General features: G+C 39.8%; 1 protein-coding gene across 3 annotated transcripts in view; it reads right to left on the bottom strand.

The window, feature by feature from the left end:
• DENND5B (DENN domain containing 5B) overlaps positions 1–25,693 on the bottom strand; it is a 190,847-nt gene that overhangs the window by 25,893 nt on the left and 139,261 nt on the right. For all 3 annotated transcript variants that reach the window (XM_058558549.1, XM_058558547.1, XM_058558548.1), the window contains 5 exons: positions 23,858–23,951; positions 19,219–19,350; positions 17,794–17,946; positions 16,815–16,893; positions 11,199–11,280 (listed from right to left, as the gene is read on the bottom strand). In XM_058558549.1, coding sequence (XP_058414532.1) covers positions 11,199–11,280; positions 16,815–16,893; positions 17,794–17,946; positions 19,219–19,350; positions 23,858–23,951 — 540 coding nt within the window. The remainder of the gene's footprint in view (positions 1–11,198; positions 11,281–16,814; positions 16,894–17,793; positions 17,947–19,218; positions 19,351–23,857; positions 23,952–25,693) is intronic.

The raw sequence follows: 25,693 nt of genomic DNA, 5'->3' as shown, positions 1-25,693 counted from the left end.
ATTTAACAAATATTAACTGAGTAATTATGTGATAGACTCTGTTAAGACTTATTAGCAATTTAACAGTTTCACATGTCAGACAGATGCCCTTCTCTCATGAAGTTTACAAATAGCCTTAGAAAAACAGACAAATGAGAGCTATGCAGAGAATTAAAATAGGGGAATTTGAAAGAGTGACGGGGTGGCTGCTTTAGACCATACAGCCAGGGACGGCTTCTTGGAAGAAGTGACATTCGAACTAAGATTCAAATGATACGAAGTAGCCTGGCCTGTGGAGACTCTATAGGAGTGGGGATCAGAGGGAATCTACCAGGTGAAGGGAACGGGTAGAAAGAGGCCCCAGGGCAGGAAACAAGTTTGGCACGCTGCAGGAAACAAAGAAGCAGTCAGAGGGAGAGTGATGGGAAATAATGCTGCACTTGGACAGGGGTCAGATCAAGTAGGGCCCTGCCAGCCAGGGCAAGTGGTTTGGACTTGACTCCAAGATCACCATCTTACCAGTGGGGAGAATGAATTACAGGAGCACAGCACTGAAACATGGGGACCATGATGTAACCCAGGTGAGAAATTTTAGGGGCTTAGACTAGAGAGGTCACAGCTCATTGATCTAACATTCAACAGGAGACCAGCAACTGTACCAAGAATTGTACCCCTAGATAATGGTAAGCTATCTGCCTCTGCATATCTATAATAACAATAGCCCTTATACATTTACTTTGTACCAGGCTTGGTTTTAAACCAAACAAAGAATATAAATATATGTTTTATTTTGAAATAATCTGACTTACAAAAATGTTGCAAAAGAAGTACAGAGAGGGCCGGTCCCGTGGCTTAGCGGTTAAGTGCGCACGCTCCGCCACTGGTGGCCCGGGTTCGGATCCCGGGCGAGCACCAACGCACCGCTTCTCCGGCCATGCTGAGGCCGCGTCTCACATACAGCAACTAGAAGGATGTGCAGCTATGACATACAACTATCTACTGGGGCTTTGGGGGGAAAAAATAAATAAATAAAATCTTTAAAAAAAAAAAAAAAAGTACAGAGAGTTCCTGCATACACAGTTTCCCCTAATGTCGATGTCTTACATAACCAACCTAAGACTAACATTGGTACAATACTATTAACTGAACTACAGACTGAATTCACCAGGATCTAATCCACAATCCAATATTGCATTTGGTTGTCATATCCTTGGTGTCCCCCAATTCATAATAGTTCCTCAGCCCTTCCTTGTCTTTTATGACCTTGACACTTTTGAAAAGAGTACTGGTCAATTATTTTGTAGAATGCCCCTCAAATTTTATTTTTCTGATGTTTTCTCATGGTTAGATTGAAGTTATGCATTAAGGCAAGAATCTTGCAGAAGTGATGTACTCTTCTCAGTGTGTCATATCAGAGGGTCCATGATGTGATGTCTTATTACTAGTGATGTTAACCTCGATCACTTGGTTAAGATAGTGTCTGCTGGGTTTCTCCACTATAAAGTTACTATTTTTTCCTTTGTAATTAACAAATTCTTAGGGAAGGATACTTTGAGACTACGCATATATCCTGGTTTCACCTTAAACTTTCAACCACTAATTTTTCTACTTCATTCTTCTACATTTATTAATTGGAATGCTTCTGTGAAAAAGAGCTGTACCATCACTCCCATTTATTTAGTTATTTATATCAGAATAGAATCATGGATATTTATTTTATTCTATGCATTATGCTCCAATACTACTGTTATTTATTATGTTGCTCAAATTGGCAGCTCTTTCAGGCTGGGTCCTGTGTCTTTATTACATGATCCTATACTTTTCTGAGTACTTCCTTACTTGCTGGCACCAAAGACGCACTAGGCTTATCCTATATTTTCCCTTCCCCAGCCCTGCAATCAATCACTTCTCTAGGGAGCCCTGGTCCCTTCCATTGGAAAATGGTATTTAGAAACCAATATGTGGGCGCTAGGTGTGCTCACTGTTACCGGGGTATTACTACTCCTAGCCCCTCTCAGTGGAAACAGCTTGGAAATATATCAGTGATTGCCAGGGTTAGGAAATTGGTAGAGGGGCTGACTCAAAAGTAGTAGCACAAAGGAATTTGTGGGATGAAGAAACTGTTCTGTGTAGGGAGTCAAGATGGCGGTGTAGGCAGACTCTGAACTCACCTCCTCCCGCGGACACAGCCAATTCACAACTATTCGTGGAAAAATTACCCCTGAGACAAAACTGAAAACTGGATAAGAGGAACTCCTGCAACAAGGGACAACCCTGATTGAGGTAGAAGAGGCAGAGGCTCCCTTCTGGAGAGAAAAAACGTCACCTTCACAAGCCGCCAGCTTCGCAGCCGCCCGGGAGCAGCCCACAGGTACGCAGCCTCCCTGGAGGCGTGGGGCGCTGAGCCGGGGAGCACCCCCGCTGTGGGCATTTTGTGGACCCAGCACAATCGAGACCAGCGGCATAATATCTAACTTTGCCTGCTACTAAAACATTGGGGAGTACCCCCAGAAAACCTGGTTCACAAAGAAACTAAAACCGGCTCTTAAAAGGCCCGCACGCAAACTCACCCGTTTCAGAAAGCATCCTAAAATCACCAGAAAGAAAGGTGCATAGTGCTTTGGTGAAAAGAGACTCACCTGATAGGCCCTGAGTGCATCTCAGTGAGAGGTGAGACCTCTCCAGGGACTGGGACATTGGCAGCGGCCATTGTTGTGGCCTGGTGTGGGCGAGCTGACAGAGACGCCATTGGAGTTCTCCCTGGGGCCTGCTAGCCCAGGTCTGCCCCACCCACTAGAGCAGTGATTTAATCCAGCTCAGCCAGGGCGGGCAGCCCACCCTAGAGACTGGCCCCACCCAGCAACTAGCCCTCAGGCAATTTGTGGGCCTGCATAGATTGGTGACTGGATTCTCTGTAGCCTGGCAACTGAGCTGACTTCAGTGGGGCAGGGCGTGCACAAGGAGTGGGTGGAGAGTGTGGGGCTCCCGCCGTGGAGAGACTGGGTCGACGTCCGGAGGTCAGGGCGCACACACGGGGCAGGACTGTGTTGACTGTGTGTGTGGACCTGTGGGTGGCAGGGCTTGTCAGCTGCAGAAGACTTGTGTTTCTCAAAGACCCACATAGGGGGTTTGCCCCACCTTCCCAAGTCTGAAACAATTGGGTGCTCCTGTGCCTGAGGCCAGCCCCATCCAGCTGCAATCCTCAGAGAGCTGACAAGAGACCTAAAGGCTGGAGGCTTATAGCAATTGTAAGCCCCTGAGCCTAATAACCTGCCACACTGGGGGCCTACTCACTTAAAAGAAATACTGCAACACAAATGTGGTATTAGAACTTGCAGCCAACTGTGCTGGGGCTCCCCATACCTGATAAAGAGACTGAAGGGCCCACAACAACTACAAACAGCTGAGCATTACAACTGCTGGCGAGGAGCATAACTCGGCCTACCTGGGCACATACAGGGAGAGCAAACAGGCCACAACAGAAGGACACACATAGCCCACATAAGGGTCACCCCTGGAACATTGAGAACTGAGGCAAGCACACTGCAGGACTCCTAAGGCATCACTTGCATAAGGTCACCTATCCAAGAGCAGAAGACGTAGCTGACCTACCTAATAGGTAGACACAAGCACAGGGAAAGAGGCAAAATGAGGAGGCAAAGGAATACATTCCAAGTAAGGGAACAGGACAACTCCAGAAAAGGAACTAAGTGAAACAGAAATGAGCAACCTACCTGACAGAGAGTTCAAACTAAGAGTGTTAAGGATGCTCACTGATGTGGAGAGAAGAACAGATGAACTCAGTGAGAATGTCAACAAAGAAATGGAACATATAAAAAAGAACCAATCAGAAATGAAGAATATGATACTGGAAATGAAAAATTGGCTAGAGGGACTCAAAAGTAGAGTATAGGATACAGAAGAACGAATCTGCGAGCTGGATGAAAGACTAGAAGAAATTACCCAAGCTGAACAGGTAAAAGAGAAAAGAATTAAAAAGAGTGAGGACAGTCTAAGGGACCTCTGGGACAACATCAAGCGCACTAACATCCGTGTTATAGGTGTCCTGGAAGGAGAAGAAAGAGACAAAGGGGCAGAGAATCTATTTCAAGAAATAATAGATGAAAACTTCCCTAACCTAAGGAAGGAAGCAGACATCCAGGTAGAGGAAGCACAGAGAGCCCCAAACAAGATAAACCCAAAGAGGCCCACACCAAGACACGTCATAATCAAAATGTCTAGAATTAAAGATAAAGAGAGAATCCTAAAAGCTGCCAGAGAAAGACAAGTTACATACAAAGGAAATCCCATAAGGCTATCAGCTGACTTCTCAGCAGAAAACTTACAGGCTAGAAGAGAGTGGCATGATATATTTAAAGTGCTAAAAGGAAAAAACTTACAGCCAAGAATACTCTACTCAGCAAGATTATCATTCAAAATGGAAGGAGAGATCAAAAATTTCCCAGACAAGCAAAAATTAAAGGAGTTTGTCACCAAGAAACCAGTGCTACAAGAAATGTTAAAGGGACTGATTTAAGGGGAAAAGAGAAGACCACAAATAGGAAAAATTATCTATTTCCAGGATAAGAGGGCAATGGATACAAATGCACAAAAAAGAGGTTAGATATGATATCAAAAACATAAAATGAGGGAGGAGGGGAGTTAAAGAGTAGAGCTTTCAGACAGAGGTCAAACTAAAGACACCATCAATTCTGTATAGAAGGAGAAAGGAACAGAGAAGGACTACTAAAACACTGAGAAAAAATGTTAAAAAATGGCAGTAAGTACATACTTATCAATAGTTACTTTAAATGTCAATGGACTAAATGCCCCAATTAAAAGGCATAGGGTGGCTGATTGGATAAAACACCAAGACCCATATATATGCTGCATACAAGAGACACACTTCAGACCTAAAGACACTCACAAACTGAAAGTGAAGGGATGGAAAAAGATACTCCACGCAAATTGCAATGAAAAGAAAGCTGGGGTAGCAGTACTTATATCAGACAAAATAGACTTTAAAACAAAAACGGTAAAAAGAGACAAAGAAGGGCATTACATAATGATCAAGGGAACAATCCAACAAGAGGATATAACACTTGTAAATATCTACACACCCAATGTAGGTGCACCTAAATATATAAAGCAATTATTAACAGACATAAAAAGAGAAATAGACAGTAACACAATAATAGTAGGGGACTTGGACACACCACTTACACCAACGGATAGATCATCCAAACAGAAGATCAATAAGGAAACATTGGCCTTAAATGACACACTAGAACAGATGGACCTAGTAGATATATACAGAGCCTTCCATCCAAAAACTGAAGAATACACGTTCTTTTCAAATGCACATGGAACATTCTCCAGGATTGATCACATATTAGGCCACAAAACGAGTCTCCATAAATTTAAGAAGATTGAAATAATACCAAGCATCTTTTCTGACCACAACGGTATGAAACTGGAAATCAATTATAGGAAGAAAATCAGAAAGGCCAAAAATATGTGGAGATTAAACAAAATGTTACTGAACAATGACTGGGTCAATGAAGAAATCAAAGAAGAAATCAAAAAGACGTGGAGACAAATGAAAATGAAAATACGACATGCCAGAATTTACGGGATACAGCAAAAGCAGTTCTAAGAGGGAAGTTTATAGCAATACAGGCCTATCTCAACAAACAAGAAAAATCTCAAATAAACAATCTAACAATGCACCTAAAGAAACTGGAAAAAGAAGAACAAACAAAGCCCAAAATCAGTAGAAGAAAGGAAATAATAAAAATCAGAGCAGCAATAAATGAAATAGAGACTAAAAAAACAATAGAAAAAGTTAATAAAACCAAGAGCTGGTTCTTTGAAAAGATCAACAAAATTGACAAACCTTTAGCTAGACTCACCAAGAAAAAAAGAGAGAAGGCACAAATAAGTAAAATCAGAAATGAAAGAGGAGAAATTACAACAGACACCTCAGAAATACAAAAGATTATAAGAGAATACTATGAAAAGCTATATGCCAACCAATTCGACAATCTGGAAGAAATGGATAAATTCTCAGAATCATACAACTTTCCAAAACTGGAACAACAAGAAGTAGAGAATTTGAATAGACCAATCACCAGTAAGGAGATCGAAACAGTAATCAAAAATCTCCCCAAAAATAAAAGTCCAGGACCAGACGGCTTCCCTGGTGAATTCTACCAAACATTCAAAGAAGACTTAATACCTATCCTTCTCAAACTCTTCCAAAAAATTGAGGAGGGGGGGAAGCTCCCTAACTTATTCTACGAAGCCGACATTACCCTGATACCAAAACCAGACAAGGACAACACACAAAAAGAAAATTACAGGCCAATATCAGTGATGAACATCGATGCAAAAATCCTCAACAAAATACTAGCAAATCGCATACAACAATACGTTAAAAAGATTATACACCATGATCAAGTGGGATTTATTCCAGGCATGCAGGGATGGTTCAACATTCGCAAATCAATCAACGTAATACACCACATTAATAAAATGAAGAATAAAAATCACAGGATCATCTCAATAGATGCAGAGAAAGCATTTGACAAGATACAGCATCCATTTATGATAAAAACTCTGAATAAAATGGGTATAGAAGGAAAGTACCTCAACATAATAAAGGCCATATATGACAAACCCACACCTAATATCATCCTCAATGGTGAAAAACTGAAAGCTATCTCTCTAAGAACAGGAACCAGACAAGGATGCCCACTCTCACCACTCCTATTTAACATAGTACTGGAAGTCCCAGCCAGAGCAATCAGGCAAGAAAAAGAAATAAAAGGGATCCATATTGGAAAGGAAGAAGTGAAATTCTCACTATTTGCAGATGACATGATTTTATATAGAAAACCCTAAAGAATCCACCAGAAAACTTTTAGAAGTAATAAACGAATATGGTAAAGTTGCAGGATACAAAGTCAACATACAAAAATCAGTTGCATTTCTATACACTAACAACGAAGTAGCACAAAGAGAAATTAAGAATACCATCCCATTTACAATTGCAACAAAAAGAATAAAATATCTAGGAATAAACTTAACCAAAGAGGTGAAAGATCTGTACACTGAAAACTATAAAACATTGCTGAAAGAAATTGAAGAAGACACAAAGAAATGGAAAGATACTCCGTGCTCTTGGATTGGAAGAATTAACATAGTTAAGATGTCCATACTTCCTAAAGCAATCTATAGATTCAATGCAATCCCTATCAAAGTTCCAACAACATTTTTCACAGAAATAGAACAAAAAATCCTAAAATTTATATGGAACAACAAAAGACCCCGAATAGCTAAAGGAATCCTGAGAAAAAAGAACAAAGCTGGAGGTATCACATTCCCTGATTTCAAAATATACTACAAAGCTATAGTAACCAAAACAGCATGGTACTGGCACAAAAACAGACACACAGATCAATGGAATAGAATCGAAAGCCCAGACATAAACCCACACATCTATGGACAGTTAATCTTTGACAAAGGAGCCAAGAACATACAATCGAGAAAAGAAAGTCTCTTCAACAAATGGTGTTGGGAAAACTGGATAGCCACATGCAAAAAAATGAAAGTAGACCCTTACCTTACACCATACACAAAAATTAACTCCAAATGGATTAAAGACTTGAATGTAAGACCTGAAACTATGAAACTTCTAGAAGAAAACATAGGCAGTACGCTTTTTGACATCGGTCTTAGCAATGTATTTTCAAGCACCATGTCTGACTGGGCAAGAGAAACGATAGAAAAAATAAACAAATGGGACTACATCAAACTAAAAAGGTTCTGCACAGCAAAGGAAACCATCAACAAAACGAAAAGACAACCTAACAATTGGGAGAAGATATTTGCAAGCCATACATCTGATAAGGGGTTAATCTCCAAAATATATAAAGAACTCATGCATCTCAACAACAAAAAAACTAACAACCCAATTAAAAAATGGGCAAAAGACCTGAACAGACATTTCTCCAAAGAAGATATACAGATGGCCAACAGACACATGAAAAGATGTTCAACATCATTAACTATCAGGGAAATGCAAATCAAAACTACAATGAGATATCACCTCACGCCCGTCAGAATGGCTATAATTAACAAGACAGGAAACAACATGTGTTGGAGAGGATGTGGAGAGAAGGGAACTCTCATACACTGCTGGTGGGAGTGCAAACTGGTGCAGCCACTATGGAAAACAGTATGGAGATTCCTCAAAAAATCAAGGATAGAACTACCATGTGATCCAGCTATTCCACTGCTGGGTATTTATCCAAAGAACTTGAAAACATCAATGCATAAAGATACGTGCACCACTGTGTTCACTGCAGCGTTATTCACAATAGCCAAGACTTGGAAGCAACCTAAGTGCCCATCAAGGGACGAATGGATAAAGAAGATGTGGTGTATATATACACAATGGAATACTACTCAGCCATAAGAAACGATGAAATCCAGCCATTTGTGACAACATGGATGGACACTGAGGGTATTATGCAAAGTGAAATAAGTCAGAGGGAGAAGGTCAAATACCGTATGATTTCCTTCATCAAGTAGTAGATAATAACAACAATAAACAAACACATAGAGACAGAGATTGGATTGATGGTTACCAGAGGGGAAGGGGGGAGGGAGGAGGGCGAAAGGGATAATTTGGCACATGTGTGTGGTGATGGGTTGTAATTAGTATTTGGGTGGTGAACATGATGTAATCTATGCAGAAATAGAAGTATAATGATGTACACCTGAAATTTATACAATGTTATAAACCAATGTTACTGCAATAAACAAACAAAAAAAAATAAAAAACGAAACTGTTCTGTAATGTGATTGTGCATTTGTGAAAATATTTAGAACTACACACCAAGAAAGAGTGAATTCTTCTGTATATAAATTCAACCAACCAATCAACAACCAGGATGTGGGGAGAACCCAAAATACAAACTAACAAATGAACCTAACTGTACTATAAATGAATAATATAACCACTGAAGGGAGTGGAGGAAAAAAAGAACTAATCTAAGTTTTGGAAAACAGTTTTTGACTGGATACTGAAAGGCTAATTGACAAAGAAAGCCAGAGCTGTTCACAAGACTATGCTTAGTCAGTAAACTTGTTTCTTACAGGGATATGGGTTAGCAATTCTGAAACTACCTTATGTGTATACGAGGGTTGCACAAATAAGTAAACACATTGTAGATAATGACAGCCAGGTTTCTCATGGCTGGAGAAAGAAATTACAAATAAGGGGAAGGCTAGAATGATCCCTGTGGTACTGAACTGGAATCAGAGATACCACTATGAATTCACGGTTCGAAAAAAATTGTGTGTGTGTGTGTAAAAATATATACATACACATACAAAGATAGAACAGAAATAAATACAGATGTATGTGTATGCATGAGTTAGTATACATACACTTATTTCCAAATCTATTTTGGGTGCTTCACATTTATTAACTCATTGAATCTTTACACCAACATTTTGAGAGAAACACTATTTTTTTGGTTTGTTTTTTTGTGAGGAAGACCAGCTCTGAGCTAACATCCAATGCTAACCCTCCTCTTTTCGCTGAGGAAGATTGGCCCTGGGCTAAGATCTGTGCCCATCTTCCTCTACTTTATATGGGAGGCCACCACAGCATGGCTTGACAAGCGGTGCGTCGGTACGCGCCCAGGATCCGAACCTGCGAACCCCGGGCCACTGCAGCAGAGTGCACAAACTTAACCTTTATGCCACCGGGCCGGCCCCAGAGAAACACTATTTTTATCCCATTTTACAGGTAAGAAAACTGGGAGTATAAGCAACTGCCCCAGGCTACAGAGCTAGTGAGTGGCAGAGCTGAAACAGCAACCCTTATAGGCTGGTTCCAGAGCCCAAGGTCTCAAGCAGCATGCTGTACCGCCTCTTACAAAGTGAAGGGAGTATATCTAAGCAGGACACCTCTCCCCAAAAAAATCCAACAACACGAAGGAGATAAAAGTAAATAAGCAGGAAACTGGAAAGAGCAAGGTAGCCTTATGAGAAGTGTCCATTTCCTAATTAGGTTTCAGAAGTTTGGCCCCTGAGGTCACAGCTGCAAAGCTTTCAACAACCATCACCCTTAAGTGATGGCTTCTGTAAAATCACTGCAGGACACGTGTGGTTTTATGTTTCCGTTAAGAGAGGCGGGATCATTTTCCACTCATAGTTACAACTATTCCTCACACGCTGACCAGCAAAAGAATCATAAGCCATATGAAGACAACTACATTTCACCTACCAAGGAATAATGATATAAATATGTAAATTGATTCAGATAACAAAAACCAACATTTACTGACCTCATACTATGAGCCAAGCACTTCTCGAAACTTTTAACAGTAATGGACTGACTCATTTAATTCTCATAATAATCCTATGAGAAAGAGAACCATTTTTATCTCTATTTGAGAGATGGGAAAACCGAGGCACAGAAGAGTTATGAAAGTTGCCTAGGGTCACACAGCTGGTAAGTTGTAAAGCCAGGATGTGGTACCACTATACTATGTTGCCACTCATAAAAGTTATGCTTTTCAGTTGCAAGTATCTGACAAATCAAATAAACATCAATAAGTAATATTAATAAACCACACCATAAAAGACAAGTCTCAAGTGTTACAAATGTTATATAACATTCACTTTAAACCCACATATTTTAAGAGTTGACTAAGTATTGTACCCAAAATGTTTAAAAGAAAAAAGCCTCTGCCTTCCTCATTCAATAAATCTATTCTAAGTATGTTGATGCCTTCTAATGATTTGTAAGACCAATAATTGCAAGTGATAATTCTCAGATTTGCCTTTGTTTCAAACTAAATCTACCTGAGAGCAATTTTTCTGCCAAGTAACTTGTCATTATTTGCAGATTTTTTGGTCTGTATCTGTGGGCAGCAGGTATTTAACATTTTAAAAAACTGAACAAAAGAAATTGTAAAATAATTTAAGGATGCTTCAAAACTCTTCTCAGCTGCATTTTCCCTTTGGATTTAATGTCGGGAAATATATAATAGTATAAAAGTAAAATAAACAAGATTATAAAAAATGTTTTCTTCAGAACACATAAGCAAAAAATACACATAGCCATAATTATTTGAGCAGTTTAAGTGAAAGCCATAAATATTTCAAAGTTATCAGAATGTGCTAGCACATATAACAAATACCTCATGTCTTGGATAAGAGAGACCCTGAGAGTTGGCAACATAATTCCTGAGTCAGATTTTCTTCTTTCTGGTCCCAGGGCAACTATGTAGAAAAATATCAGCAAAGTATTAGAAAAATAACAGTAAGGACTTAAAAAAATCTACATAATTCACATTCTATAAATAAATACTTTGAAATTACTTTGATAAGAACAAATTTTAAAGACAACAGAAAAGCTCAAATTCTTTTCTCTGAATGTTGCTACTTTATTAATACAGTAAACTAGCTATTTTCTTTCTAGTTAATCGAGGGTTGCATGTGGAAATTTAAAATGAATCATAATAGCCCACTTAGCAAATAATGTAATGTGTGCAAATTTTGGCCATAAGCGGCCAGTCATTTTCTAAAGTTATTCATTCTAACAGCTCTGCATAATTACATGAAAGCAATGTCTATAAATTAAGCTACTAAGGACGTGAATCACTCTGGGTTCATGAATTGTAATCATACAATTTCCCTATACTCTGCAAGAATGTTTAAAAAGGAAAATCTAAGAGTGTGGGTTCTCTAGTCTGATAAGTTGCTACTTCAAAGTTCAGAATCCGAACTACAGTACGTATATCACGCAAAGAGAGTAATCTAAATGGACATTTAGAAGTATAACGTCCATGAGTCATTCCCTGAAGAAGCCTGAATAGCTAATGTTTATAAAAGAAGGAAAGATCATTCTCTTATACAGCAATGGCTAAGCAATCAATTATTGGCCAATGTATTGTAGTGGGAGCGTTCAATCTCACTTTAAATGAGATGCCATGGAGTTTTGTGCCCTTTCTTTATTTCCATTTTCCCATCTGTAAATGAAAACTAAATTGCAACATCACACTTAGCAAATACATGGATAAAATCAGAATTTAGGATGTGGGCTTTTGCCGTATATTAAACCTGCATTTTCTCAGTTTTTAGATCCATTCTGCTTTGGGGGGCTAGGATACAATATCAGAACGCCTAAACATATACGAAGCTGGCACTGAAGGAAGATAGGGAACATTTTGGTGGATTAGGATCTGCCTGTTTTCGGCACTCAGTAAAAGAGGCTGGGTTGGTACTTGGCAGGTATAAGTGAGCACTGATGGGGCTGCCAGGACAAAGAGAATGTGTCCAGGCCAACCTACAGGCGTACTTTTGAGGGCCTTCCATACAGTGGTGATAAACAGGCCATTTGTCATGGCAGTTTTGGAGGGAGTTTTCAATGGGTCAGTGAAAACACTGGTTCATCTTGACACCCAGGAGATAACAGACACCAAGGAAATTGTTCCAGAGCCTTGCAGAGAATATGCTATGTTTGTCTTCCCGTCTGAGACTATCACCACTTAAGTGTGTTATTAATGGAAGCACATCTCAATTTTGGGGGACAGAAGGAAATACCTTGGAGAACGCCTCTACACTCCAGATGATCAGACAGCATGAAAAATGGCCACAGGAGTAGTAAGAAATAAGTTGAGAAGAGAGAGAAAAAAGATCACGAGGCAGGAGAAGGGAGCTGAAACCAGAATCAGCAACTTGGCTAGAGAGAGACATGGCAATAAGAAGGAATCATGCCTCTGGGAGCAGAGAACAGGTGAGAGATTTAATAAGTGAGGAGTCTGACATTTCAAAAGGCAGTAGCATGCACAATAAGAGCATTCACAGGCCTCAGCATGTTCTGGGAATCCTATTTTGGAAACCTATATTCTAGCCACTCTTCACTGATCAATGTTCTTAGACAAACGATATACTTTTTCATGTCTCCGTGCAATTTGTTAAAGTCGTTAGCTCATCCTTTAACACATGTGTATCTTTCTCCTTGTTCATAGCCTATTCATCACTTGAGACTGAGAGCAGCAGAGCTGAATGGTTAAGAACACGGCTTTCTCAAAGCCTGCAGAGAACTTAACAGCTGGCTGACTTTGGGCGTGTCACTCAACGGCTCTATGGTCTGTTTCCTCATGTGCAAACTGCAGACAGTAACAGTACCTACCTTATTCAAATAGATGTAAAGCACTGAGAATAGTGCCCGGCACAAAGTTTAAGTCCTCAATAAATAAAATAAAATGAAATTGAGCTTTAATTTAGCTTCTGTGTGAAATCTTTCCTTTATAGAACCATCTATAGTCTATAGGCAGGTAAGTAATTAATAGAAAACTTTTGATGAAGATAAGATGATTGAAGAGTGACTCAAAATTCTTGGGCTAGATCCAGCATAACCATTTAGAAGCAGTATTTCCACTCCCTTCTGCATCCTATCCCACCTCTGGCTAATTAACTTAAAACTCCATTTAAAGTTGAGTGGAATTTTGTCTGAGGATTCAAGTTCAAGAACAACACCTATGTCTAAGCTGGCCAACATTTTTAAAGGCATGTGCTTTTGGGTGATATGTGAAGAACAGTCCTCTCTCTAGGATTAAGTGCATTCTGAGATCCTTTCTCTGAAATAGGACTTCAAACTACCGGTGCAGTGACTTGGTCAGAATTTGACTAGGTCAAAATTAACACAGTCTGAAAAGACACGGAGGAAACTTAAATACATATTACTAAGTGAAAAAAGCCCATCTGAAAAGGCTACATACTATATGACTCCAACTATATGACATTCTGGATAAGGCAAAACTATGGAGACAGTAAAAACATCAGTGGTTGCCAGGGGTTAGGGAAGAGGGAGGGACGAAAAGGCAGAGCACAGAGATTATCAGGGCAGTGAAACTACTCTATATGATACTATAATGGTGTATTTATGTCACTGTACATTTGCCCAAACCCACAGTATATACAACACTAACAGTGAACCCTAATGTAAACTATGGACTTTGGGTGATGACATACCAATGTAGGTCCATCAATTTTAAGAAACGTACCACTCTCGTGGGGGATGCTGGTAATGTGGAAGGCTATGCATGTAGGGGGGAGGGGGTATATGGGAAATCTCTGTACTGTCTGCTCAATATTGCCATGAACCTAAAACTGCTCTAAAAAATAAAGTCTATTAAAAAAAATTAAGATAGTCTATCTGCTATGGTCCTCTTGCTAAGACGGACATTTTCCATTCTTCTGCAACCCTTAAAATGTCTGATTCCTATTTAGTGCTGCTTCTGAAGGAAAAGTAATGATTTATCATCTGTTCTTATCCTGGGTCAATGCTAATAAGAGCAGTGTTCAAACCTACTGTGAATTTCTTGGAGGATCTTTCCTCAGTATGAAAATGCAGACTGTTTACTGCCATTAATTAGGAAGCTTAACAGTTGGCAAACAAAAAGTATTTTTTGGAAAAAAAAAACACCCAGTTAAATCTGGAAAAGAAAAGTCAATGAACTGCTAATTTCTGTGTAATTAGAACACATTGTTTCTCAAAAATGAAACATTTTATTATAAAACTGATGTTTTTATATATATTTCACACTGTCATATTTTTAAGTCGTACTCTTCATGGGCCGAATCACCAGAAGTGTTAGAGCAATATTTATAAAATCCACTCCTCCAAACAGACAATAAATTTGATTTCCAAAGCTACATAGCTTATATTAATCCTACTTAGGATCAGTAAAACATTTAGCTTGTGTTCATTCTTACATCACTAGCCCTTCATCAACGCTTGACAGCTCAGCACAAGTAGTGATTGCATGAGGCTTTGACATAGTTGATACTTCTTAGCCTCAACTTCAGAGTTTTGTTGGTCCTACTACTGACTGATTGAAGGTCACTGCAAACAGCTAGGTCTCTGGTCTCCAGCTCAACCACCCAACATTTGACCATCCAAAACCATGAAGCTGCCGGTGTTTCCCGGCAGCTGCTCACTCTAACAGCTGGACATTTTTTTTTTTTTTGTGAGGAAGATCGGCCCTGAGCTAACACCCATGCCAATTCTTTTTTTTTTTTTTTTTTTTGCTGAGGAAGACTGGCCCGGGGCTAACATCTGTGCCTATCTTCCTCCACTTTATACGGGACACTGCCACAGCATGGCCTGACAAGCAGTGCGTCAGTGCACACCCGGGATCCAAACCCGGGCTGCCAGCAGTGGAGTGCACACACTTAACCGCTATGCCACGGGGCTGGCCCCCAGCTGGATATTCTTACATACCTCATTTGGCACAAGAGTCAAATGCGTCTACCTCCCTGCCTTAACTTGACTTTCCAACATTTCATCCTATAAATGGCTATTTCTTCCTAGGAATTTATTTTTCCTAATTAGAGTAAACTACCTTGGTTATGGTTTTATAGTCTGAACAGTTAAACTTTCTCTGAACATAGGTAAGTGTCAGAGACAGTTTCAGGGCACATGCCAATGTGTTTTTACTTTTTCAACAAAAAAGGGGGCAAAGGAGATGGACACCAGAGAATGCTTGTAAACTTGATTTCAATCTCTGTAACTATAGTTACATCTTGGGACATCAGAACCTTGACATTCTGTTTAGAGGGACTCCAGGGCAATATAGTATCCAAATCATATTTCTAGCTGTCTCATTGGATACATTTAAAAACTAGGTTTCCAACAATAAACACCACATTCAGGGTAGTATTGCCCTCTAGAGGCAGTGAGGGGAATGGAAACAGGGAGCTTCAATCATAATTTGCAATGCTTTATTTCTTAAGCTAGTGGTTGGCTTTTGAGTTTTTAAAGGTAGAATTTTTTCTTTCTTACATTTCTGAATGTCTAAAATAATCCATAATTTTAGGTTATGGATTTCTAAATAGGTGATTCAGTATAAAACATTTTATCTTGGGGCCGGCCTGGTGGTGTAAGCGGTTAAGTGCACGTGCTCTGCTGTGGCGGCCCGGGGTTCGCCGGTTCGGATGCTGGGAGTGCACCGATGCACGCCTGTCAAGCCATGCTGTGGCAGCGTCTCATATAAAGTGGAGGAAGATGGGCACGGATGTTAGCCCAGGGCCAGTCTTCCTCAGCAAAAAGAGGAGGATTGGCAGATGTTAGCTCAGGGCTGATCTTCCTCACACACACACAAAAAAACAAAAAACATTTTATCTCTATTAGCTTTCCACTGTTAGTTCTACTTTTTGTGAAATAGATGGTTATTTTATATAAAGAAAAGCTAGCTCCTTGTGCGAAAAATACACGGTAGGGAGAGCATCTAGGAACCCTACAGAACTCTAATTAGCTAAAGAATTATGACACTTCTAACATGAGATGTCTTGTTATAAACTGAAGAAATCTGATTCCTGAAGATTTTTGAGACATATACACATTTTTCCTCTGAAAGATTATTAATGACGGTTATAAAACGAAAAAAATCAGTATATACTACACCCTAATACTGGTGAGAGTAAAGTATACCTGTGTGATCCTTTATAATCCATTAGGGGTTTTCACACATTATTTTATTGGATCAACATTACAGTCTCGGTATAGCTAGTACTATTTTCCTTATCTTTGTGGATGAGGAAGCTGAAGATCAGAAAGGTCAAGTGATTTTTCCCAGGTCTCACAGCTAGTCAATAATATTGCTCCTTCTACTTTACCCCACTACTGGCAAGATGGGGTAAGTTTCAGTTTGAGAGAGAGAAGTAGAGACAGAGCCATACGGGATTCATTCGTCACATGGTCCAATGCTGCCATGGCTGTAGAAATAATCAAGCCAATGAACTCTCACCTGGTGATTCTGCAAGGTGCTCTTGTTTCTCTTCTCTGTCCTGAAATTGAATTAAATGTGACCACAAAGCCGACTTCCCCTGAAAAATAGAAGGTACATATATACATTCTTTCATTTTATAAGGAGTAATCCATCAAAGAATAATTTCTCATCAAAACCATTCACATTGAAATGGCCATTCTGAAGCTGGAAGACCCAAGCTCACCCAGTCCTAGCTGTGTGACATTCTGAGCATCTCACTCCATGTGTAATGAGGGTTGTCCTTCGCCTCACTGTTCTCAGTGAGCGACTGCCAAGAGTCCGGGGAAGGGCGGCTGAGCAAAGGCCAGAAGTGCAGGCACGGAGATATCTGACTTCAGCTCACTTGTTATTGAGTCGTACGTAATTAGGGCTCTCTACCCTGGCCACGGTAATAACCAGGGAATTAAAAGGTTCTAGCAGCACAGAATGTATTTGCGTACATCCACATGCAAAATATGTTTGGATGTATGCAATGGCAGCAAGGGAAGAAAACTGGGGCAAGAACAGAAAGAGAAAAGGGGAGGAAGAAAGAAACATGACACAACAGAAAAAAATCAGAAAGGGAGACTAGAGGGACCAAAGCAAAGAAACCATTTGACTTTTTCCACCCTGAATAACTAGATAACTTACAATGGTAAAGAACTGTTAATTCTGGCTCACAGATTTGTTTCCTGGACAGTGACGAAAGCAGACACTTAATGGAATCCACAGGGGATACAGCCTCTGCAGTGAATGTGCTGTTTTACCCTTTCCTGTTTACCAGGAAAGAGCCCCAAATCGCCTTCTAATCATGGGTTATATTTTCCTTTCCTGGAATTAAAATGCTTGTGGTATATTTCTAGTCATCCTGTGACAAACAAATATATCTTTTAATTTTTATGATATCTTTCTCTCTCTGTTACACTTCTTAACAGGGCTCCTACCCGGCCATGTCACCAAGACCCCCTGAGGCTGTTACCTGCTTAACCTGCAGGCCGTGGCTCCATATCCTTTCCAGCAGGTCACAGAGGCTGGCGATCAAGGTGTTCTCCTCCAAGCCAGTTATGTTTGCTTCTCCATGGCCCAGTTCCACTGCTTCATGTCCCATCTTCTCCACCAACATGCGCTTTGTCTGAAAACATCATGTGTGGTCACAAGTGTTACCCCACCAGTGAGGCCAAACACCAACAAGTCAATTACTGAATCAGGAGACCTGGGTTCCCTTCACTATATTTCTAATTGCAGATTTTTAATCATCTTGGGTAAAGTGTCTTAATCTCTGTGGTCAACTAACTGGAATAATATCATCTGTACTTTTACTATTTTGTCAGAGAAATAGAGGGTCACTAAAGAGAGACTATGATACTATTTTAAAGGATCCCCAAATAAATGTTTATGTACAATATTCACATCACTAACATGAGTAATACTGAGGAATTACACTAGACCTAAAAAATGTACTGTCAGACTCTGAAACCCCATCCTGTCACCACAACTCGCTCTCCACTGCCCCCGCATCCTAGCATTCTAAAGATACTTGCACTTTTGATTGCACTTAAGCAAAAACCGCAATATAAATGGGCAGCTTTCAGTTTTTTCAGAACTCTCCAACTTGTAAGTGAATCAGGCCTCTTTTTTCCCTTCTTCTTTTCCTCTTTTATCAAGTCTCTGCTCATGAGTATACACCAGAAAATGGAAAGGAAATGGAAATCAGTCTCAAATAAGTTAATTTATAGCAGTCTTAGCAGCTCTTATAAAATGTAAAGTAAGAGAGAATCTGGTTCCTTCAGGCAGGGACCTTGTCTGTCTGATTCAACACTGTATGCTGATGCTGAAAATAGTGCATTTATTGAATACGCAGTGAAGGTACTCAAGAAATGATTGTCAAATAAATGAATGAAGATACTGCTTAAAATGATGTCTGTCAATTTGTATTGCTACCTCCAATAAACACAGATATCAGACAGGAGACTAGTGTGTAATACACACAGCTAAGGTCTTCTTCCTTATGGGTATATATACACATGTATGGGCAAGGATAAGGTTCTACATAGGTGCACATACAGACAGACACAAAAAACCTGTTGTCTTTCACATAAGATGCTAATATCCCCGACACAACTTGTGACTGGCTTAATATCTGTTTGTGTTGGAGAGAAAGACAGCAATGGCTGAAAAGGTGAGAAAAACCGTGTGGGGCCCCCATGTCATTGATTCTGTGGGCAATGGAGAACACATGGAGGTTCACGACCCGAGTAAAGAGCACGTGAGGTTTATGCCCCAGTACCAGTTCTCCTCTAGGGAAGCTACAGGCTCAAATACGGGAGCTGACTCAGCTCATCTTAGCCTCACACACGGAGTCAACATGGATGCACACTGTCCCGCATCAGTGAGTAATACGTACCTTCATTCTACATTCTTTTAATAAGCCTTCCACAAATTTACAGTTGGTTTGTGCAATCACTGCGGGAGAGAGGTCTGACAATTTGGGTTGCCTCAGGTTTTTTCCTAAACTTCGTGCCTCTTGCATATATTTCTAAAAATTAAAGAGTATTTTTAATGCATAAACATCAGACATTCTTCTGACCTACTTAACCTTACACAAACAAGTGCAGGAACAACAAGATGCAAAAAAAGGTCTTAAGTGTATACGTGCAACAGCAATTCAAGTTTTAGTGCATCAAAAGGCAGAGACGTTCATACTCCCCCCTCAACTGTTAACCCTGTGAAAATGAGGGTGACAGAAACCCCATCATGTTAAAACTCATTCAAAACAAGATGGAATTTCATCTAGTTTAGTCTTTTTATGGGGAACACCCAAGGCTGTGATTAGTCAGGATCATGGCTGAAATGACAAAATGCAGGCGCCTGGATTACAAAGCCAAGGTTCTGCAGGAATCTAGGGATTCTCAGATCACTGGTTTCCTCCTCTCCTCTCCCTGCAGATCAGAGACTTACACATTTCCAGCCTCTTAGGCAACCCAAGTGCTTGCCAACCCTACACTGTGCTCTAATCAAGGCAAAACAGTAAAATCAGGGGCTCTAGAATCTGGTTGCAGCGAATTTTATGACCTTGGGCATATTTTCTTATTTGTAAAACGGGCATAAAACATGCCCACCTACCTCAGAAGAAAGGCTATGAGATCACTCTGAAAACTATCATGCGCTCCATATGCAGGAGGCCTCTGGTGTCTGTAACATGTTTGCTATAGCCCTCCTTTGCCTTGCTCCAAGAGAAAGTGGAAACATTGTGGAACAAGTGGAAACACTTTCAAAGTCAGTGATGGCTGAGGGAGTACCAGACAAACCCAGTCCACTGCTCTTGAGCTTTGGTTAGTGAATTCCCAGGAAAAAAAAATCACTACACATGATTAGCATAGGATATCAGCTTTCTCTCTCCTTTCTACGCCACATACAAAAGCTCATCCAGATACCTTATGTTTGCATCAGGACCACAGGGCAGAATCTCCAAAAAGTCCAAGTGTCTTAGGATCATATTTAGAGAATAACTGCTCTAAATCATATAGTAAAACTAGCAGTTTGTTGGGAAGAGAGAGAGATTGCAAGCCAGCACATCCTCCCACAGACACATATGTGAAATCTATCTTTACTATGTTAAGGGAAGAATTTGGTATTATAAGAGAAGATGTGTAAAATCCTTTGCATTCTTGAAATAAAAGGAAGTTTGTACATTGAATATATTTTCCCTTTGGAAGAAAACTAATCTGCTAAATCTGGTACAAATTTTTTCAAAATATCATTGATTAGAGATTCACCTGATCAGTTTACCTGCTACCTCCCAATCCTCCTGACAAAAGGCAGCGTTAACAAAATAATCTGTTTCCTTTCCAGCGCAATCATTTCAAGGACAGATTTAAAAATCAAATGAACTCTGCAAACATTTAGTTCTCATAACACTTGTGTTTACTTCTTTCTGCTTCAAGTCTTTTTTAGAAGGTCAAAGAAAGAGGAAAAAGTGAGAATGAGAGACAACTATCACCACCAGGAAAATTAAGTGTAACAAGGTCTATCGAAACATCCTGAAGGTTTTCAAATAAATAAAAGCAGGAAATGAAATGTTTTAGAAAAACCAACCTGAGATATAAGGCAGGGATTGTAGAGAATTATAATACCTGCATTTCCGATCATTTCAGGTGGTACTAACGTTATCTGGAATATTACAAATCAGAGACAAAAGGTTGTAAAAACGTTAACTAGTGAATTTGTGAAAAGGGTTCTGCATCTACCCTAGCCTTAATTCCTCCACCTTTAGGACTTGTGCAAACGCAGAGAAAGCTACTACAAGACTCAATTCTCACGAAGAGTTAAGTATCAAATTTGGCTTAGGAAGAAACACACTGGGTAGAAGAAAAAGAGTGAGGAACACGGTCAGGCAAGAGGCTAGGAAGAAGCCTCTGGCATTTTTCTTTTTTCTGAAATATATGAATAATTAGATTTTTAAAAGTCAATAAATGGATAAAAATTCAGTACTGTTTAAAGTTTATGTTCTATTTTACAGATGAAAACAATGGGGCTGTCCTTTGAGTGGCTGTATTTACCAAGCCCCCAGCACATGTCGGGCAGGTATGGTTATTAGCCAACAGTGAACTCCAGGGAGCCACATGTGAAGTCTCCTTCTGAGCATCTCTGCTGGAGTCACAGAACGAGCAACATTCCATGGACACGCACAGCAAGGACAGGGGTGGCATGAGGCCCTTCCTCACAGGAGGAAGTGAGGCCGCCCCTGCTATGGCAAAAACAGAGCAGTGCCTTTACAGTAGACAAGTAATGATAAAAACGTGATTTTCTTTGGGGCAGTTGGAGGAAAAGGTGTATTTTAAGGTGAAAAATGGAGAAGAAAGAGAAATCTTTCCCAAGGAATATTTTTACAATAACGTCCACTTCACTACAGAGGGAAGTAACCCCAGATTTCTTCTGAGATTTCTACTATGCTCTTCATTTCTGTCAAAGCCAAAAGCAACAAACCATTAGGAACTACCTATGAAAATCTGTCCTATTATTCAAAAAACACTGAACTAACTTCTCTCTAGGACAGGCTCACCCTGAATTTTCTAATAAACACCTTGTCCCTCTAACTGGCACTGAGTTTGTGAAGAGAAGACCATTGTAAAGTTAAGTAAATTTATGCTAATATGTCATAATGGAAAAAAAATACAACCAAGAGTGCTAAGTTATTCTTGCTCTCAGGTGAGTAGCTGTTTAGTCTGACCTGCCGTGAAGGGTTACTGGGAAGAGTACTGGTCTGGAAGTCAGGTGTCCTGGGCTGTAGGCCCAGCTTTGCCTTTGTGTGTCCATTCAACTTTGGGCAAGTCTGTTAGACTTTAGTTAAATCATGCCAGGTTGGACAAGATTCCTCTTAGCACAAAGATTCTATATTGATGACCTGATTTTCTGATCACATAAAATACAGACCAGGAAGGATAAATTAAAACGCTGTGGAGATAAAACCTAGCAAAAAAAAAAAGCTGTTTGAAAATGAATCACTTCCGCACTTCTGCAAAATGCTTAAATAAAAGGGAGTTTAAATATTTAATATATTTCCCATTTGGAAGAAAAACAATTTGCTATATCTGGTCCCTCCCAACCCCCCACCAAATCCCATTGATCAGGGATCTGAATGATCAGTTTTACTTGGCAACAGTATAGAATTACTCGTGTTAACACACACCACCATGAAAAGGTACCAAATGGGGGCCGGCTCAGTGGCATAGCAATTAAGTGTGTGCACTCCGCTTTGGCTGCCCGAGAGTTCGCAGGTTCGGATCCCAGGCGTGCACTGACGCACCGCTTGTCAGGCCATGCTGTGGGGGCGTCCCATATAAAGTAGAGGAAGATGGGCACGGATGTTAGCCCAGGGCCAATCTTCCTCAGCAAAAAAGAGGAGGACTGGCATCGGATGTTAGCTCAGGGCTGATCTTCCTCACACACACACAAAAAAGGTACCAAACACACGAGGAAGTGAAGAGCAAAATGGAGAGGCTGAGAGTTCACGCCACAGGGTGATGTGAGGCATTCTAGAACTATGTGCACTCACGCATGTGAGTAATTCAAGGAACACCAAAGACAAGATTCAGGAACATCTGCAAAGCACTTTCGGGCAAAGAACATACCAGGCAGTACTCAGAGAAGGATTTTTTAGGAAGTCGTGCAGGAGGAGGTGGACCCTGATCCCACTCCCAGAATGCCATGGAGTTCTGAACCAAAAGTTCCCCGGAAGGCTAAGAGGATGGAGAAGTGCCAATGACAGAAAAGCAAAAAAGAAAAAAGGGAGAAAGAGACAAGCAAAACAAGCATGCATATGATAAAGTCACAGCAAAAGAAAGGGGACAGAAGAAAATACAGCAGCATGAAGAAAAGCACTAGACAAGTTATGCTTCCGTTCTCAAGAAAATGTTTAAAATCATGTACGTATGAACACATCAACAAAAACCAATATATATTTGGAATGATGTTTCCTGCTTTATTTCTACATATTTGAGTTTAGAAAATAGTTAACAGATCTTCTTTTTCTGCATTCTTCTTTTGATCACAAGAAATAATCAAAACTTACTTATAATTATTCATATGTGTAACTGCAGTTTTATTCTCAAGTAGTACAAATAAAGTATAAAGATCTTAATTTAAAAACACTTTTAAAAATGGTGTCAGCAAGCCAAGGACAAAGCACAGGCAAATACATTTTTACTTACTAAGTTTAAATTATGCTCGAAACTTAGAAATGTCTACACAATCTTGTAAATTTTTCTCCCTACAGGAGACACACTGACCAAAAATTTATCCTAAACCTAGGCTTTACTTGATGTGGTATACAAGGAGACTTGTTTTAGAGCCTTATTTTAGATGTATTAAAATTACAAAAATAGAAAAAAACATGTTTTCTGCTGTAAGTCAATACAAAAGAATTACTATTTTAAAATATAACTGAAACATTTTTTAGAAGAATGTGAAAGAACCTAGAGAAGGACACCTACTGGGCTGAAAAGGCCTAGCTCATGGCTCTCACATCAAGGCAGCCCACATACCTCCCTCAAGTCGTTGTCCAGTCCAATGTGCTCGGAATGCTGGCGAAGGCGGTCTTTCCTGCGCTGCGTGGTGGCACTCCGACTTACCCAGCGACTAAAAAAATAGAAGGTGTAGGTTAAACAACCAACCAAACCAAAAAAACGTGGCCACTTATCTTTAAGATAGAAAGAAGGAACTGTTCAAAACAAAGACTGACAATACAGTCATGCGCCACATAATGACGTTTCAGTCAACAACGGACTGTGTATGTGACTGTGGTCCCATCAGATTAGCACCATACAGCCTAGGCGTGTAATAGGCTATACCACCTAGGTTTGTGTAAGCACACTCTGTGATGTTCACACGATGACAAAAATTGCCGAAAGACGCATTTCTCAGAACGTGTCCCCGTCATTAAGTGACTCATGACTGTACTTATTTTTCAATCAATTCTTTTTTTAATATATAACACCTTTATTGAGATATAATTTAAATACCATACAATTCACACATTGAAAGCATATAATTCAATGGTTTTTAGTATATTCATAGAGATGTACGACCATTACCACAATCAATATTTTTTCAAAACTGAGGTTAAAAATGCTCAGTAACTTCTCTGTAATGATCCTCTCCTTTCCACCTTACTTGCCCAAAAGAGCCCCAAATCCTGGATGAACACTACTCTCTCACTTCCCTATTCTTATATCCATGTAGATTAGTTGATTTCTCTCATGACTACGCATGAATCACTTTACCTGCCCTTTATCACTCTTCCCAATTCCCCTCAAAGACTATTCCAAACCTTTCACTTTACCCTCAAGTGCCTCCACTCAACTGATGACCCACTCTTACCTCCTCCCCCCTGCCCTCTACTTCAATGCATACACACAGACACCTCATCTTTATTCTCATCCTGAAGTATAAAATATATCGGCCACGGCTCAAAACTATTTCTTCCACCTGTATTCCCTATTCTCTCTTGCCTTTTTCAACATGCTCCATTAGTCACCTCCTTTGCTGTATCTCCAATTTTTTTTTCTCTATTGAACATTTCCCTTCAGGTTACAAGCATGCTGGTCTCTCTCTTGACCCACAGTTATGTTTAAATCTCTTTCTTCACTCTTCTCATGTAAAAATTCTTAAAAAGAAAAGTTTAGATGTAAGGCCTCTACTCATTTACCTCCGGATCTTCAGTTCATCTCAAATTACCTTCTTCCCATGAAAATGCTCTTGATGAAGCCAGTGATACCACTAACTGCCATATCCAATGGCTATTATTCAATTCTTAGCTTACTCAGACTCTCTGCTATGTTCAGTACTGCTGATCACTCCTATCTTAAAACTCCAGCTGTTTTCAGCTACCTCAGTGTTTCCAATGGGATAAGTGCTCTCACCTTTGAGCCTCTGTCCATGAAATTTTCTCTCAACTTCTATTCATCTTTCAGATAGCTTAGAGGTCCACATAGGAAGTGTTCTATGATTTCTCCAAATCTAAATTAGCTACCCTCTTGTACTTCCCAACAGCAGTATCTACGACAGTGTGTGATAGTTACTTCTATTTTCTATAAAATCCTCTCTATTATAAAATTTTGAAGGGCTGGTATCATGTCTGTCAGCCATTTTACTGGCAGAGTCTACTCCATCACCTGCCCCTTCTATAAATAACTCTACATAAATAATTGCAGAGGCAGTCTAACATTTAGGTTTACAGACTTTCATCACAGCATATATTCAATGACAAATTCTGTGTTTCCTTTATTCCAAGACTCACATTTTGGCTTTTAAATGTTCCTGAAGTTAGGGTGTGTCTTTCACTCCAAAAGCATGATGAATGCACAATTTTTCCAAAGAGC

This window comes from Diceros bicornis, chromosome 17 (genome assembly GCF_020826845.1).
Source record: "Diceros bicornis minor isolate mBicDic1 chromosome 17, mDicBic1.mat.cur, whole genome shotgun sequence".
NCBI lineage: Eukaryota > Metazoa > Chordata > Mammalia > Perissodactyla > Rhinocerotidae > Diceros > Diceros bicornis.
The sequence above is the reverse complement of the archived record's forward strand: the minus strand, read 5'-3'. Positions and strand labels throughout refer to the sequence as shown.